Source organism: Biomphalaria glabrata, chromosome 1, assembly GCF_947242115.1.
Source record: "Biomphalaria glabrata chromosome 1, xgBioGlab47.1, whole genome shotgun sequence".
Classification (NCBI taxonomy): domain Eukaryota; kingdom Metazoa; phylum Mollusca; class Gastropoda; family Planorbidae; genus Biomphalaria; species Biomphalaria glabrata.
In genome coordinates this window covers 63,972,792-63,991,631 of record NC_074711.1, presented here as the reverse complement: position 1 = coordinate 63,991,631, position 18,840 = coordinate 63,972,792, and the positions used below count along the sequence as shown (strand labels likewise).

The window sequence follows — 18,840 nt, the reverse complement described above, 5'->3', positions numbered from 1 at the left end:
AGAGTGAGAAAGAGACAGCGAGAGACATACATAGGCTTACAGAGTGAAAGAGAGACAGCGAGAGACATACATAGGCTTACAGAGTGAGAAAGAGACAGCGAGAGACATACATAGGCTTACAGAGTGAGAAAGAGACAGCGAGAGACATACATAGGCTTGCAGAGTGAGAAAGAGACAGCGAGAGACATACATAGGCTTACAGAGTGAGAAAGAGACAGCGAGAGACATACATAGGCTTACAGAGTGAGAAAGAGACAGCGAGAGACATACATAGGCTTACAGAGTGAGAAAGAGACAGCGAGAGACATACATAGGCTTACAGAGTGAGAAAGAGACAGCGATAGACATACATAGCCTTACAGAGTGAAAGAGAGACAGCGAGAGACATACATAGGCTTACAGAGTGAGAAAGAGACAGCGAGAGACATACATAGGCTTACAGAGTGAGAAAGAGACAGCGAGAGACATACATAGGCTTACAGAGTGAGAAAGAGACAGCGAGAGACATACATAGGCTTACAGAGTGAGAAAGAGACAGCGAGAGACATACATAGGCTTACAGAGTGAGAAAGAGACAGCGAGAGACATACATAGGCTTACAGAGTGAGAAAGAGACAGCGAGAGATATACATAGGCTTACAGAGTGAGAAAGAGACAGCTAGAGACATACATAGGCTTACAGAGTGAGAAAGAGACAGCGAGAGACATACATAGGCTTACAGAGTGAAAGAGAGACAGCGAGAGACATACATAGGCTTACAGAGTGAGAAAGAGACAGCGAGAGACATACATAGGCTTACAGAGTGAAAGAGAGACAGCGAGAGACATACATAGGCTTACAGAGTGAGAAAGAGACAGCGAGAGACATACATAGGCTTACAGAGTGAGAAAGAGACAGCGAGAGACATACATAGGCTTACAGAGTGAGAAAGAGACAGCGAGAGACATACATAGGCTTACAGAGTGAAAGAGAGACAGCGAGAGACATACATAGGCTTACAGAGTGAGAAAGAGACAGCGAGAGATATACATAGGCTTACAGAGTGAGAAAGAGACAGCGAGAGACATACATAGGCTTACAGAGTGAGAAAGAGACAGCGAGAGATATACATAGGCTTACAGAGTGAGAAAGAGACAGCGAGAGACATACATAGGCTTACAGAGTGAGAAAGAGACAGCGAGAGATATACATAGGCTTACAGAGTGAGAAAGAGACAGCGAGAGACATACATAGGCTTACAGAGTGAGAAAGAGACAGCGAGAGACATACATAGGCTTACAGAGTGAGAAAGAGACAGCGAGAGATATACATAGGCTTACAGAGTGAGAAAGAGACAGCGAGAGATATACATAGGCTTACAGAGTGAGAAAGAGAGAGAGAAAGTGAGAACGATATATATATATATATATATATATATATATATATATATATATATATATATATATATATATATATATATATATATATATATATATATATTAAATATATTAATCATTTTATATATTATAATATTAATCATTATATAAATAAATTAATCATTTTGAACATTTATTTTTGTAACATCTCGTCTGTATATATATATGTATACAGGGTGCGTCAGAAAAATGTATACACACTTTCAACTGTCATAGACAATTTATTTCCCGTTCTACAATGCTAAATTTCTGGACATGGAAAGCTTAATGTCTAATTGGAAAAATAAATGTGAGTAATGTTCAAACTGGTGGCCCTCAGCATCAATATCATTGCTGAGTACGAGTCAACATTGATTCCGTACATCGTACCAAAGTGTCCACTGAGATTTCTGCGCACATTTAGCTGTTGCACCAGCCTTGGAATGTACACACGAAATATATATATATATATATATATATATATATATATATATATATATATATATATATATATAGAGAGAGAGAGAGAGAGAGAGAGAGAGGGGGGGGGGAGAGACACGAACAATGAACTGGGCCAGAGAAATGAGACTCAACATAAAATATCGCAACTTATTGTGCCACTGCCACCAGTGTTTTAATGTCAACTAACTATCTCATCAGGTGTCATCTAAGTTTACATCAACAGTGTGACTGTCACGCCCCTATCCGATCAGGTGCTTTGTGTCATCCTAGATCTAAGTTTGCATCAACAGTGTGACTGTCACGGCCCCTATCCGATCAGGTGCTTTGTGTCATCCTAGATCTAAGTTTGCATCAACAGTGTGACTGTCACGGCCCCTATCCGATCAGGTGCTTTGTGTCATCCTAGATAAGTTTGCATCAACAGTGTGACTGTCACGGCCCCTATCCGATCAGGTGCTTTGTGTCATCCTAGATCTAAGTTTGCATCAACAGTGTGACTGTCACGGCCCCTATCCGATCAGGTGCTTTGTGTCATCCTAGATCTAAGTTTGCATCAACAGTGTGACTGTCACGGCCCCTATCCGATCAGGTGCTTTGTGTCATCCTAGATCTAAGTTTGCATCAACAGTGTGACTGTCACGGCAACTATCCCATCAGGTGCTTTGTGTCATCCTAGATCTAAGTTTGCATCAACAGTGTGACTGTCACGGCCCCTATCCCCCCCCCCTTTTTTTTTATTTTGCTATTAAGTAGTCGGGAAATTCCAAACTTAGCGTCATCCAGGTGTGACCAAGAGACCTCCTTCCCCGGGGGTATAGCTATGACACACACACACGCACTAACTCCTTTCATACTCCTTTAAAGACAAGACTTTCCATACACCTAGCACAATCTCCGTACAAAGTCATTAAAAGTTACGACGTAGTCACCTTGTAACATGTCAGTCATACAAATATGGCCCACGTAGTGATTAAAGAAACCACGGGAAAGGGAAAGATTGCGTAATTTGAGCTCAGACCTCGAGCAATGGAACGTAACTAATACATACACAGACCAACCAACATGGTTGTCACAATGACATCGATATCTTTTCAATATTCAAACTGGTCATATAATATTTTTAAAAAGTCCTTTTGTAGGATGCATCTTACCACCTGTAAATAAAAGTTTCTTCAAAATTCATCAAAACAGACAAAGCAGAAGACAAAAAAATTAACAAAGACAAAGTTGACATCTTATGTTTTTTTTTTTTTTTTTTTTTGTGGGGGGGGGGGGGGGGACGAAAAATAGATTAAAAATACAAATAAACAGACAATTTTATAAGTTATTCAGTTGTCAATGTTGATTTCACAGTATAATAAAAACAAGAAAATATTTTTAAAAATACTTAAAAAAAACAACAACACAAAAGTTTGTATTTAGCTTACTTGTATCAATTAGTTTGATCAGTCATGTAATTAAATTTGTAATAGATCTAGACTAACAATAAAAAAAAGCATATATAAAAATAAAAAAAAAGGGGGAAGGGGAATGACTTGAATTCGAACTCATGATTCAAGCCTTCGCAGGCCTCTCGAGCCAACACTGTAGCAACTCTGATAGTGGAGAGCTTATGAACATGGAAGATTGTAGAGTTATTTATTGTTTCTATAGACTTGACCAATTATGTTCACTAAGACACGGACGACGACCTATAATGAGGACTAATTCAGCTTATACCACACTTCTGTCAATTACCATTTCTTTCCCTTGTTTGAGATACCAAACAAAATAATTTATTTCCAATAGTTAATTAACTAATAGTTGTTTTTTTTTAAATTGATGTTTGTGTTGTCAGATAAAAGAAATAATTGTGCAAAATTTCAGCTTTATCCGAGATTGGGTGTGGGAGAAATAACGTGTACAAACTTTTGACCAGACAGACAGAGTGAGTTAATATAAGCTTTGTAATAAACATAACAACATTAAAATGACATCATTAAGTTAACACAGCTAGCCGCTAGTGCAAAGTTGGCACATTTATGAAATGGTTGTTTTATAACGAATAAAGTAAATATATTTATTGCTTACAAATCCAGGAATAATATATTTTTATAAGGTAAAGCCTGACTTCTCCAGGTGCTAGGGTACAATTGAGTATTACCATTAGCCACCTATTACAAATGGGTTAGACAGGGCAGAGAAGAACACACACACACACACACACAAAAGAGGTGGGAGGTAATTATCTTGGTGTCATTGCTGGAGCTAATGAAAGGACACTGCTGACCAATTCACAGCACAAATATATTCAGACTAGACTAGACGTAGACCCGAACATTTTACAAGTGTCAACCCTCGGAGCAGTATTAGTTCATAAACAATCGAGATGAGAGATATTGATTTCCTCCGTTCGGATAGCCAGACCACAGACCGGAAGACGTCAGGGGGCGGCAGCAGAGGTCAGCGTCAACGGATTAACTGTTTGACTAAATACGTGACATCGGAACGCATCTAGCCAATTACCTACCGGAGAGGGGAGGTAGTCGTGTAACCCAAACAAGCAACCTCGAGCAGTTGTAATCTGGGCCTTATGTCAATATGTACATTGTGTCTGGTGAGGAGTTGGCCTGTGGCTACTGCTTAGAGATCTACATGAAGTGTCTTCGGTTCAATATATGGATTGATATAATTGATATGATCATTTATTCAATCACTCTTTAGTGAATGTACAAAATAAATATATCTATTATCAAAATAGTTAAAATAGGGCACAAACACAAATCACGATCACATATTATAGCTCACATATGCCGAAGAACGAGACTGTTACACTCAAACAAAAATACAGCCATGTGAAAGAATACTGACACTCTACAAAGAACGGTAGATCTATATTCTAGATGTAGTGTAGAATTGTTCTTTTTAAGTTCTATTTTGTATAGATAAAAAAAATGTAGGCCTAAATTAGTTATGTATTGTCATACCAGTATCATTTGTTGGTGACCTCCCATGTCAGCAATAACATCTGAACATTAAACTTACACACTTAGCAATGACATCTGAACATTAAACTCACACACTTAGCAATGACATCTGAACATTAAGCTTACACACTTAGCAATGACATCTGAACTTTAAACTCACACACTTAGCAATGACATCTGAACATTAAACTCACACACCTAGCAATAACATCTGAACATTAAACTCACACACTTAGCAATGATATCTGAACATTAAACTCACACACTTAGCAATGACATCTGAACATTAAACTCACACACTTAGCAATGACATCTGAACTTTAAACTCACACACTTAGCAATGACATCTGAACATTAAACTCACACACTTAGCAATGACATCTGAACATTAAACTCACACACTTAGCAATGACATCTGAACATTAAACTCACACACTTAGCAATGACATCTGAACATTAAACTCAAGCACGTGGCAAAGACATCAACATTTGATCCACTTCGTAGAGCACTCAAAACGTTACCATAAACCAGTGTTTCTCAAACTTTTTTGGCTGCCGGCACAGTAAACAAACTACAAAAATTTCGCGGCACACCACGAAGAGCAACAGTTGTTTTATAATAAAAAGAAAAAAAGATTTTACGTGTTTTTAAGTATTACATTTAATGTGAAGGGTGTGCCTGTTTTTGAGGCTCCAAAGTCGACAAACAAACTCGCATGTCATCGACTATTGTAAGAAGTCTCTCTTTTCTTAGATTTGATTTCAGTCAGTGCTGAAAATCCAAACTCGTAAAACCATGAAGATGCAAATGGAAGAATTATTTTGATTGCTTTTAAACTGATTCCAGGATATAACATGTTGATTGAAATCCAAATCACATCCAAGCTTTCTCGGCAAAATTTGACTTAAGAACTGCATCGTTTTTTAAATCAATGAGCTGCTCTTCTTCTTCAGTTGTAAGATTTGTAGCTTCATTGTTTCCAAATGGATAGCTGACCCATTCATATTCATTACTTCCAACTGTTGGAAAGTAATGCTGCAATATTGACTGCAGGTGTTTCAAAGTGTCCAGAATTTCGGGGGTGATTTCTTTATTTGAAGCACATTCGTTGTAAGTAGGAAAGCAGTCCTTTCTTGATCTTACTTTGCCACAAAGACAACTTTTCACCAAATGACTTCAGTTTTGAGGATGCAATGATGATGGTTTCCGATGGTTCTTGAAGACTTAAATTCAATGAATTTAATTTGTCAAATAAATCAGAGAGAAATGTCACCTTAACCCACCAGATCAGGTCATGAATAGAAAATCCAAAGTCTTTTTTTTCAGCCTCCAAGAATGAAACCAGCTCAGCCTTGAGTTGGATGACACGCTTTAACAATTTTTCCCTGGAGAGCCAACAAATGTTGGTGTAATACTGGAGACATTTGTAGTCTGAATCCATTGCTTCACAAAGCCCGGAGAAAAGTCGGGATACAAGCGGTTGAGATTTGAGGAAGTTTACAACTTCAATCACTTGATCCAGAACAGACATCAAATCTTTCGGCAAAGACTTGAAGGCAAGAGCTTCTCTGTGGATCATGCAGTGAACAACTAATACATTTGGATTTTCTTGACACACAAGAGTGACGAATCCCTTTCTATTTCCCTGCATGGAAGGACAGCCAACGGTGCAAACGCTTACAAAGTTTTTCTCCACTGTACTTTGAATAGCAAAATGTTTTCGTTCACCACTTAAAAATATCTTCGCCTTTGGTCGTAGTTGGTAAGTCTTTGCAAAATAAGAATTCGTTGACACATTTTTCATCCTTTATGAACCGAATAAAAGCTAGCAGCTGGGCTTTGCCTCTAACATTAGTGGATTCATCAACTTGAAGAGACCACAGCAGAGACACTTCATCGTCAGTCACGTCAAAGTGTTCGCAGATTTGAACTTGTAAATCTGACGATAAGTCTTCAATTTTGCGCAAGATAGTACCATTTGAAAAAGGAACTTTTTAAACTTTTTTTGGCGGCATCTGGTCCAAAGATAGTTTCAACAACTATTGCTAAAGCTGGTGCAATGACTGATTCATCCTCTGTGTGTGCTTTCTTATAACTTGCTATTAATCCCTTTTCTGGCAGCTTTAGGTAGTTCGTAAGTTTCTAAGCTTGTCTGTTTTGTTAAGCCCTGATGTTTTCGAAGTATTCCTTCGGTTGCGCTTTTACAGCTGGATGTTTTGTTTCCAAGTGTCTCTTCAATTTGCTTGAAACAAGCGCCTTATTCGACAGAATTGCATTGCAGATCAGACAGAATGGCAATGCAGCATCTTCAGGTCCAGAAGATATGAAACCATATCCAATGTAATCTTCTTTGTACCTTCGTTTGGTTCCTTGCTTTTCATTGAACACTTCCGCAGTTTCATTCTTACTAACGTATTTCTCCATGGATAACAATGAATAAGGCTTAGTAATAATTTGTTATTATCAGCATACACCTAAACAATTTACACGAAACACATCGCTTATTATTATCGTTACCAATTCAAGAACTGCTGTGCGTCTGCTAAGGCGGCCTACATTTGAGTCATTATAATGATATATGTATAGTGGACAATTCCATAACCTGAAGAGCTAACACCCCTTTCCGTCACTATGGAGCGATCCACTACTATTACTGGTCGTTGCAAGTGGGGATGTCGTCGCAATGTAAAATAAACATTTAATAGTAGGCAGACCTGTGTAACGCTGCACGTGTGGCGTTCTGAAAACTCCCGCGGCACACCTGCAAATCTTCGGCGGCACACTAGTGTGCCGCGGCACACAGTTTGAGAAACACTGCCATAAACGAACGAATGAACAGAGGTTTATTGATCCAGATTTGAACTCACTTGAAACAAAGGACACTAAGTTAGAAATGAAACTGTTGTCAAAATATCACATCACAAGTATGTCAAGCAAAATTGGGTTAAGATCTAAGATCTACATTTCACAAATATGCCAGACAAGATCTGGTTAAGATCTACATTTCACAAATATGCCAGACAAGATCTGGTTAAGATCTATATAGAACAAATATACCAGACAAGTTCTGGTTAAGATCTACATTTCACAAATATGCCAAACAAGTTCTGGTTAAGATCTATATAGAACAAATATACCAGACAAGTTCTGGTTAAGATCTATATAGAACAAATATGCCAGACAAGTTCTGGTTAAGATCTATATAGAACAAATATGCCAGACAAGTTCTGGTTAAGATCTACATAGAACAAATATGCCAGACAAGTTCTGGTTAAGATCTACATAGAACAAATATGCCAGACAAGTTCTGGTTAAGATCTACATAGAACAAATATGCCAGACAAGTTCTGGTTAAGATCTACATAGAACAAATATGCCAGACAAGTTCTGGTTAAGATCGACATAGAACAAATATGCCAGACAAGTTCTGGTTAAGATCGACATAGAACAAATATGCCAGACAAGTTCTGGTTAAGATCGACATAGAATAAATATGCCAGACAAGTTCTGGTTAAGATCTACATAGAACAAATATGTCAGACAAGTTCTGGTTAAGATTGACATAGAACAAATATGCCAGACAAGTTCTGGTTAAGATCTACATAGAACAAATATGCCAGACAAGTTCTGGTTAAGATCGACATAGAACAAATATGCCAGACAAGTTCTGGTTAAGATCTACATAGAACAAATATGCCAGACAAGTTCTGGTTAAGATCTACATAGAACAAATATGCCAGACAAGTTCTGGTTAAGATCTACATAGAACAAATATGCCAGACAAGTTCTGGTTAAGATCTACATAGAAAAAATATGCCAGACAAGTTCTGGTTAAGATCTACATAGAACAAATATGCCAGACAAGTTCTGGTTAAGATCGACATAGAACAAATATGCCAGACAAGTTCTGGTTAAGATCGACATAGAACAAATATGCCAGACAAGTTCTGGTTAAGATCGACATAGAACAAATATGCCAGACAAGTTCTGGTTAAGATCGACATAGAACAAATATGCCAGACAAGTTCTGGTTAAGATCTACATAGAACAAATATGCCAGACAAGTTCTGGTTAAGATCGACATAGAACAAATATGCCAGACAAGTTCTGGTTAAGATCTACATAGAACAAATATGCCAGACAAGTTCTAGTTAAGATCGACATAGAACAAATATGCCAGACAAGTTCTGGTTAAGATCTACATAGAACAAATATGCCAGACAAGTTCTGGTTAAGATCTACATAGAACAAATATGCCAGACAAGTTCTGGTTAAGATCAACATAGAACAAATATGCCAGACAAGTTCTGGTTAAGATCGACATAGAACAAATATGCCAGACAAGTTCTGGTTAAGATCGACATAGAACAAATATGCCAGACAAGTTCTGGTTAAGATCGACATAGAACAAATATGCCAGACAAGTTCTGGTTAAGATCGACATAGAACAAATATGCCAGACAAGTTCTGGTTAAGATCGACATAGAACAAATATGCCAGACAAGTTCTGGTTAAGATCGACATAGAACAAATATGCCAGACAAGTTCTGGTTAAGATCTACATAGAACAAATATGCCAGACAAGTTCTAGTTAAGATCGACATAGAACAAATATGCCAGACAAGTTCTGGTTAAGATCTACATAGAACAAATATGCCAGACAAGTTCTGGTTAAGATCTACATAGAACAAATATGCCAGACAAGTTCTGGTTAAGATCTACATAGAACAAATATGCCAGACAAGTTCTGGTTAAGATCTATATAGAACAAATATGCCAGACAAGTTCTGGTTAAGATCTACATAGAACAAATATGCCAGACAAGTTCTGGTTAAGATCGACATAGAACAAATATGCCAGACAAGTTCTGGTTAAGATCGACATAGAACAAATATGCCAGACAAGTTCTGGTTAAGATCAACATAGAACAAATATGCCAGACAAGTTCTGGTTAAGATCGACATAGAACAAATATGCCAGACAAGTTCTGGTTAAGATCGACATAGAACAAATATGCCAGACAAGTTCTGGTTAAGATCGACATAGAACAAATATGCCAGGTAGGATCAAGTTCAAGCTACTTTGAAATTAAACAGTATCAAGGAATCTAAAAGAAAATAGTGTAGAGGTGTACATTACGTTGGACAAACACTACTGCTCGCTAACAATGAACCGCAGGATTTAGTTTTAGACGTTTTATGTACATTCGATAGTATACCGGGTACTGTGCGAAGTCTTGACCATAGGAACAACAGCGACCAGTTGTGGAGACAAGATTTACTAAGTCAAACCTGTACTTCAACAACACTTTATAGCAGCCTTTAAAGTATGTTTTTGATTCAAATGTGAAAGAGTTTTCTGTTAGGACCGAAAAAATGTTTTTTTGGTTTGAGCGAAAATTAGAGGACTTTTTTAAAAATGTAGATCTACTAAACAACAATTTTCTATGACACCAAAGTTAAGAATTTGATGAATAGGGTATATTATTAATACAATTACTATAAGGTTACAATCTAAAAGTTCACATTTAGCCATGCTTACAAAATACGTTTTGTCTAGATATACTGCAATACAAAACAAGAAAATAATAGCCAAACGTTTCCCTAAATCTGAAGATGAATGGTATCACTGAATGTGCTCATGCCTAAAATGTGATTATGCAAAGACTTTAAAAAAATCACTAGCCTGAGGAGAATTTCCCCTCCTTGTGGCAACAAGACCTGTTTAACTATGGATTGACATACCTGAGCCAGTACTCCACTGATAGGTGCTAATCGTGGAGGTGTGACATCCAGGTCGTCAGACATACTCTTTGTTTTCCTCTCGATGCTATTGTCCTCACTTAAGTCTAGAGAGTCATTGCTGTAGCAAACCCTGGAGCCCTGAGAGGCAGCATTGAGGAGGCTCATTTTCAGGGCTGGAGGGGACCAGGTCTTCCTACGTACGTGCTGCTGGTGGTTGTAGCGTGGGGGGCAAGGGTAAGGGGGCTCGCTGGCCTGAGGATGGGGTTGCTGGTACGGGGGATGGTTATTGATATTGTTCAGCGGGTGGTGATTGTGGAAAGTGTTCAGCTGGCCCCCGACACTGTTCCTGTGCTGTTTGTTTAGCTCTGAATGGACGTTGGAGTTTTTCGTTTTGGTGGGCTGGTTTGGGGAGTAGACATTATGGCTATTGTTCATATTATTGTTCTTCCATGCTGGGTACGAATGCTTGGCGTAAGGATAAGGAGGCAGCTCCCCCACTGGGCTGTAATAGTCCCCCCTCTCACAGGCGGAATGATCCTGCGGCGGCCCAGGTCTTCTCGGCCCGTTCGCATAGTGAGAGGTGGAGTAGACCACTTCCTCTGCTCTGGGGCTGATGGGCCCCCGAGAGGACACCGCAGTGCCGGTCCTGGTTGAGGCGCCGACGAGGTGGTAAGGTTGCTCCAACTCCTCCCTGTGCGGGGTCAGATTCTCCTTAGCGGAGGATGAGTGCGAGGTGGCGCTCAAAGTCCGTGGGGTGTGAGAGTTGTGCTTGGCCCCCCTGGTGGTGATGTGGCTGTAGTCCGTGTACTCGTCCCCACTGTCCTCCGCCGCGTTGAAGATGTACTTGACCTCGTGAGAGTACGTAGAGTAACTGGAGGCTGGACTGTACACCGAGTTACGGAACTCAGCCTCGGACATCTCGCTAAGATGTCCAGCAGCTATTCCAGCGGACATGCTGACCGGGAGCTGTGGACAGGATTGGTATGTAATTAGTCTTTATTAAAACACAATAACTAATTAACTTCTTTTAATTTGACATGTTCAGTTGGTTTTGTGTACAAATTATTATCAAAAACACTACTACCTAACCCAAGCATTTCTGTTACCATTCGTTGGCACTGCTTTGAACAGTAAACACAAATGCATTTATATTCATGGCCAATCGCTTCTAAAGATTTCGGTGAGATAAATGGTCGTTCGAAGAGTTTAAAACAAAACAAGCAATAGAAAAAAAAAAGAATACTTTTTTAAAACCAAAGCTTATCTAAGTGGAAAAAGCCGCTACCATTCATCTGAAAATTACGGGATTTAGCTCCCTTTGTGCTATATACATAGACATCAATAAATATAGACTGGCCGATAAAAGAGTTTTATGAATCGAACATTTGTGACTTGCAATTTTGTGTACTTTATTATACAGCAGTGTAGTTTTGTTTAATCTCTAAGACTGAAGATCATGCAACTTTTCAGAATTCGGAAATCCGACAACAATAGATATACATGTTATCAAGTTACATGTAGTTATCTCCTTTTTCCAGTCTATATTTATTTATGTTTATGGCTATATGCAACAAAAGTAACTAAAATGAGTACTAAATGGTTAATTTTTGGATTGATTCGTGTATCTTCATCAACTATGAATAATTATTAAAAATTTCAACTTGACCAGAGAATGGGAAGTGGGAGAAAAAACTTGTCAAAAAACGTAACAGGGTGTCTAAATCCATATATATTTCGAAATCAACCAAAATAATTAATCACAAACAATTAATTAAATAATTGTTTAATTTTTTTTATTGATTCATGTCTTGTCAGTTTCAATAAATAAATGTGCAAAGTTTCAACTTAATCCGAGAATGGGAAATCGGAGAAAAAAAACATGTTCAAACTTTTTACTAGAAAAAAAAAACATGTACAAACATTTTGCCACACAGACAGACAGAGTTGATAAAAGCTTTGTAAAAACACACGATGAAAACAAATCCGTAAGACACCTGGCTTGTTCTATGGGGCGACTTATACTAGCGAAAGCTGTAGTCGATTTTTTTAACAAGACTATAAATATAATTATCAAGATTATATATATATATAATTATCTTCATGGCTCAAGAGTTTGGACAAGAAGTAAAGAAAAGATCACTCTTTATTTCTGCAAGTCGAACTAGAGTTAACCTAAGAAAAAAAAAGAGAGGGAGGGGAGAACAAGTAGTATTCACCCGTTACTAAATAGCAGGGCCGGACTTAACCGTTGTGACCAAGAAAGATCACTCTTTTTTATTTCTACCCCACGTAGTTTTAGCGGCGAAAAAAAAAAAAGGAAAGGGAGATCAAGTAATCTACTCTGTATTCACCCGTCACTAAAAAGCAGGACCTAACTCAACCGTTGTGGGGCCCTACGTGAAACGGATTTCGCGGGGCCAAGTTTGGGTAGGGATACGGATAATAAGTAAAAATTAAGAGTTTGTATTAGAAAATAAATTCGTCTATGCATTTAATTCATTCTTTACTACGTACAGAATTACTTTACGAGCCTTGCGTGTAGCAAAGTCATACAGTATATCATAATAATTCTGTTTCCTACATAGATCCCGCTCAATAGCAAGAATTACCAAATGTTTCAATCTATCTACGAGAATTGTTGACCTCAAGTAATTCTTCATTAGTTTGAGGCGCGAGAAGCTTCTTTCACCAGATTACACAATTACGGGTAATGCAAAAGCCGTTTTTATTTATCGCGCGTAGGATTGACGTTTTCCATATTGAATGACACCCCAAAATGACAATTTTTGTGTATATATTTCAGGAGATTTGTATGAATTTTTAAAAGATTTTTAATAATTTCCTGAGATTTCCATGACTTTTTCGTATATTTTGCAATTTCATGAGATTTTCAGGAGCTCCTGGTAAATCAGGAGGCCGCGGAAAATCTGTTATAAGTTCTAAAATGGTTTAATATAATAATTTAAACCTAGAATTAGCGCGGGTCCTATGAAAGTGTGGGGACCACTGCGGTCGCATAGGTGGCAGTGGCCTATGGCCGGCCCTGCAAAATAGCGGGGTATGCTACACCGCCGGTCGACTAGTATGAACTAAAAGTCATAATAGCGCGCGCGCTCATTGAGGCACAAATGTATGGTGTAGATAAGCAGATAGAGACCGAGAGACTAATTTGAATGTTTGAATTCCTGAGCAGGAACTCCCCACACAATCAAGTAGAGATACAATTTTATGCAGTTTTTTTTTCTTTCTATGTTAACTGTTTTAAAACTTACCTAAAAATGTTTTTTAAAAAATGGGGGTAAAAAAAAAATCACAGGTGAAGGGAGATAACAAAATACTTTTTAAAAAGTTGACATCTGTTAAGTCCAATTACTTCCCTTGGATTGGATGAGGTGGACAATTGTATATTTTGAAACAAATCTGCACAAGTAACATTAACTTTGACGTTGAGCAACAGAGCAGACACCATCTCACCTGGATGGAGGGCGGGTTTACTGATTTATTTTGATGTTGTAAAAATGTGCAAGGAAAATACAACTAATAAGACAGAACAGCAAGAAAAAGAAGCTTTGTTTTCAAAATCGCTAGTGAAGAAAAAAATGCATAATCATGTGACTTTCTTTTTTTTTTCCCGTCTACAAACCAAGTAGAAAGAAATATTTAAACCACTAGGCTCCATAGATACATATGTATTCGATGAATATACAGGAAGGAAAATAATGACGAGCCTGGTTGAATATCTTTTTTATTCAAAAAAACATGAACTCAATCGCGAAACAGAAAGTGAAAACATAACTGACGGTTTTACAAAGCTTACATATATTGCGACATATATTTACCTACACTTTGATTCTCACACCTCATTCTTGAATGAAATTGAAACGTTGCACAATCATTCATCAATAAAAAAAAATTGACCAATTATCTGATCAATTAGTCGTAATTAGTTAATTCTGTTTCTATGTATATAGAAAGAGCGTGGTAAGCTAGAGGGAGATAAGCCTTGTGTAGAGATTTAGGCGATAGGAATGGCAAGATAGCTAGAGTAAAATAAATAACTGAAAGTTGTTGTAAAGATTATATCTAAGAGTAAATAGTATAATGTTAATGTAAAGATAAAATATTAAAAAAACTGCACATATATTTATAGATTATACAGATATTTTTGTTTGGGATTTAATATATAACATTCTTAATCACCATCTTCACAAACTATATATCTGATATTATGTGCTGTAACGACTAAGAGAGATAGCATCTACACACTATTGGGTTTAAAATTAATATATATATATATATAGAAAACTTATATTAAAATAAATATTAATTTTTTAAAAAAGATCTAGATGTAGACTAGATCTTAAGAGTTCTAAATCAGAATCTAGTTCAATAAACCAGCACATGTGTCTGTACAGAAATCATTCCCTTCACCATTCCCTTCACCATTCCGTTGATGATTGATGCAATCAACACTAGAACAGCAAGATTATATACATTACTGGTAGCTATATCGGTTGTATGTGTGTGAATGTTACGACACATGTGATGAGACGACTATATCCAGACAAACTCTGGTCTAACGTTCAACGTATTGGGAAAAAAAAAAAGCAACAATTTTTATGTGTAACTTCAAGTAGAGTGTTACTCTAATATGTTCACTAGTGTGCTGTGGACTATTTTGTACTGGTGTTAGTAATGTTGCACACACAGTCATGACTTGACAGATGTAGATCTTTGTCTAGCAGGAGTTTGGCTAAAGACCAAAAGGAAAAAATGTGTACCTGGGAGGGAGATAAAACATGAATGGGGAGATAACAAACGACCTATTTCATTAGGAGACCAACGGAATTCACGTTGGACTGTAAAACCAATGGTTAGTTGTTTCAAGGGGAAGCAACCATATGTAAAAAAGAGAAGCACTGGATGCAGACTTCTAGATAAGAAAAAAGTGATGAAACATTGACAATTAAGGTGAAGGTGATTAGGTTAAAAACAGGTTAATTATGTGCTGATGAAGCTCTTGTGAGAACTATAAAGTACTATCAGTATACAAATGTCTACTTTAAAAAAGACAAACTTCCCTTCGAAGAGAAACAAAAGTGTCGAATACCTAAATTTAAAAAAAAAAAATGGTCCGTAAGATTTTACTGTAGAAGTGAAACTTAACATTCAATAGTGCTTTAGATATCAGAGGAACAGTTGAAATTCTAACCCTATTCAACTTTTTTTTTTTTAACATTTAAAAATTAAATATAACATCTGAAATTTAATTTATAAGATACCAAACACAAATACATACAATAATAAATCTGTGCAACTAGAAATATGTTTTACCAATTGTATTAGTCTTTCATGCTTTTAGCTTTCTCAATACACTATGATTCTTTCACTTGCCTCAATGTGCTATGATCCTATCACTTGTCTGGACCAGTTGGGGAAGGGGGTGGGAAGAAGGAGGTGACGGTTATACATTTATTTTATATTTTAAAAAAAGTACGACATAAATTCGTACTCGAGGACTCAGCCTCCTCAAGCCAATACACTAACCACTGTGCCAGCGAAAGGCTTATGAAAATAGAAGGTACAAGGAATAATTGTGCAAAATTTCAACATGATCCCACCCTACACTCACTCACTAGTCATTCGAACACTCACAGTTGCATTGCTAATTCTAATATACAATTAGAACGAAAGTTAATACATTTTTTTAAAAATCTATTATGCCCTCATTTGATTGTTAACAGTTTATGTATGAATCTAAATTAATTAATTATCGTTTACTTTGCCATTACTCAATATGACTGATTGACACAATTACTAGAGTTATGATTCACATTTTTTTTCCAATGCTTAAACAGATGAAAGAAAAAAGGGCCGAAGGATCAAAACACGGAACATAGCAGGTGTCACTGTTAAATAAAGATATGTATTTGTTAAATAAAGATATGTATTTGTCAAATAAAGATAAATATATGTTAAATAAAGATAAGTATTTGTTAAATAAAGATATGTATTTGTTAAATAAAGATATGTATTTGTTAAATAAAGATATGTAGTTGTTAAATAAAGATATGTATTTGTTAAATAAAGATATGTAGTTGTTAAAGATATGTAGTTGTTAAATAAAGATATGTAGTTGTTAAAGATATGTAGTTGTTAAATAAAGATATGTATTTGTCAAATAAAGATATGTATTTGTCAAATAAAGATATGTATTTGTTAAATAAAGATATGTATTTGTTAAATAAAGATATGTATTTGTCAAATAAAGATATGTATTTGTCAAATAAAGATATGTATTTGTTAAATAAAGATATGTAATTGTTAAATAAAGATATGTAGTCGTTAAATAAAGATATGTAGTTGTTAAATAAAGATATGTATTTGTTAAATAAAGATATGTGGTTGTTAAATAAAGATATGTATTTGTTAAATAAAGATATGTATTTGTTAAATAAAGATATGTATTTGTTAAATAAAGATATCTATTTGTTAAAGATATGTAGTTGTTAAATAAAGATATGTATTTGTTAAATAAAGATATCTATTTGTTAAAGATATGTAGTTGTTAAATAAAGATATGTATTTGTTAAATAAAGATATGTAGTTGTTAAAGATATGTATTTGTTAAATAAAGATATGTAGTTGTTAAATAAAGATATGTATTTGTTAAATAAAGATATGTAGTTGTTAAAGATATGTATTTGTTAAATAAAGATATGTATTTGTTAAATAAAGATATGTATTTGTTAAATAAAGATATGTATTTGTTAAATAAAGATATGTATTTGTTAAATAAAGATATGTATTTGTTAAATAAAGATATGTATTTAACAACAATTCCATTTAGGTCAAAGTAGATATAATTTTAAGATTTAACAACAAATATTAGATCCGAGTGAAGAGTGTCAATAAGCTACCGAAGCTTAAATAAATAAATGTGCTTAGTCTAAGAATTAGTGAACAAATTATTTGACACGGTTAGACCGGATGTGTTTAATCCAGACGATTACGCACGTCATACTACAGAAACTTTTTTGTCCCTGGTGGGAATACGGGAGGCGGTAATATTGCCTCCTTTCACAATACAGTTATTATAATATTTCTTTGATAGATCAAATGATTATTACCCTTGATATAAAATCCACGTTACCACATACAAGACAATAATAGTTATTTTTCAAGTTTTTGAAATATTCAGAATTATTTTATTTCATGAATCGCCTCCCTTAAGAGTTAATGTATTAAAAAAAAATGGAAACACTTTTATAAGATCCTACGTAGCAGTGGTATGTGTCTCGTGCACGATATAGACATCACAATCCAGACTCTCCCCGAAGAGCATCTCAAAATACTTGTGAGAGAAAGTCGTTGAACAGGCCTAACCAATTATTTTGGCGTTGCAAACAAGTTTCCATATTGTGTCGCGTGTTGTTTTTAAAAGTTCATTGAACACGCTGAATGTCAGTGGCATTGTCACCAAAGACAATTTAAAGTTTTATTGACAAGTCTAAACACAAGATTTCGTTTAAACACTATTTATTTATTTCATTTTGTTTTTCTCTTCTTATGTTTGTTTCTAGGCTGCTAGAATGTAGCCTGTGTTTTTTAGACGATGCATAAATTGTGGAAATTGTTTCTATTTGAGATTTGTGTACAAAAATTAGGGTTACATGAATCTGTTCTTTGTTTACATATTTAATGTTTACACTTCCGTGTTACATTCTTGAAGCCACAAACTACAGGCCAGAGAAAGGGAAGAGAGCGATGTGGAGAAACGTGTGTTTGGGGGGGGGGGTCGATATAAGAGAAGCGAAAGGAAAACCTAAGAAAATAAGAGGTGAAACCTGAGAGAGAGGTTGAAACAGACAAGAACGTGAATTCAATAGCCATTGTTGCCAACTAAAACAATACAAATGACTGCCAGCTTTGCAAAATATCTATAGCTTAGCAATGCTCTCGTACCCACAAAATGCCTCATATGTGGAAATCCAACATACAGATTTTGGCTTTAAGACATTTTAAAATATATATTTTCATAAAAAGAAACAGACCTTTGTGCTTTAAGTAATCTGATTGTAAAAAAACAAGGCGCCAAATAAAGAAAAAACCACTTTGAATAGCAGACTACATGTAGATCTAGTTAAGACAGCTAGAAGCAGAATGCATCGAGAGCTGAGATAATGACACTGCCAAAACTAACATACCTCAGATAACCTGCTCAAGTAGTTGCTGATAGAATTACTAAGCCACAGTGTCGGTTTGTAATACT

At 36.0% G+C, this 18,840-nt stretch overlaps 1 protein-coding gene across 3 annotated transcripts in view; it reads right to left on the bottom strand.

The window, feature by feature from the left end:
• LOC106071578 (leucine zipper putative tumor suppressor 2 homolog) overlaps positions 1-18,840 on the bottom strand; it is a 63,888-nt gene that overhangs the window by 13,306 nt on the left and 31,742 nt on the right. For all 3 annotated transcript variants that reach the window (XM_056007549.1, XM_056007539.1, XM_056007529.1), the window contains exon 3: positions 10,569-11,534. In XM_056007549.1, coding sequence (XP_055863524.1) covers positions 10,569-11,522 — 954 coding nt within the window. In that variant the 5' untranslated portion in view covers positions 11,523-11,534. The remainder of the gene's footprint in view (positions 1-10,568; positions 11,535-18,840) is intronic.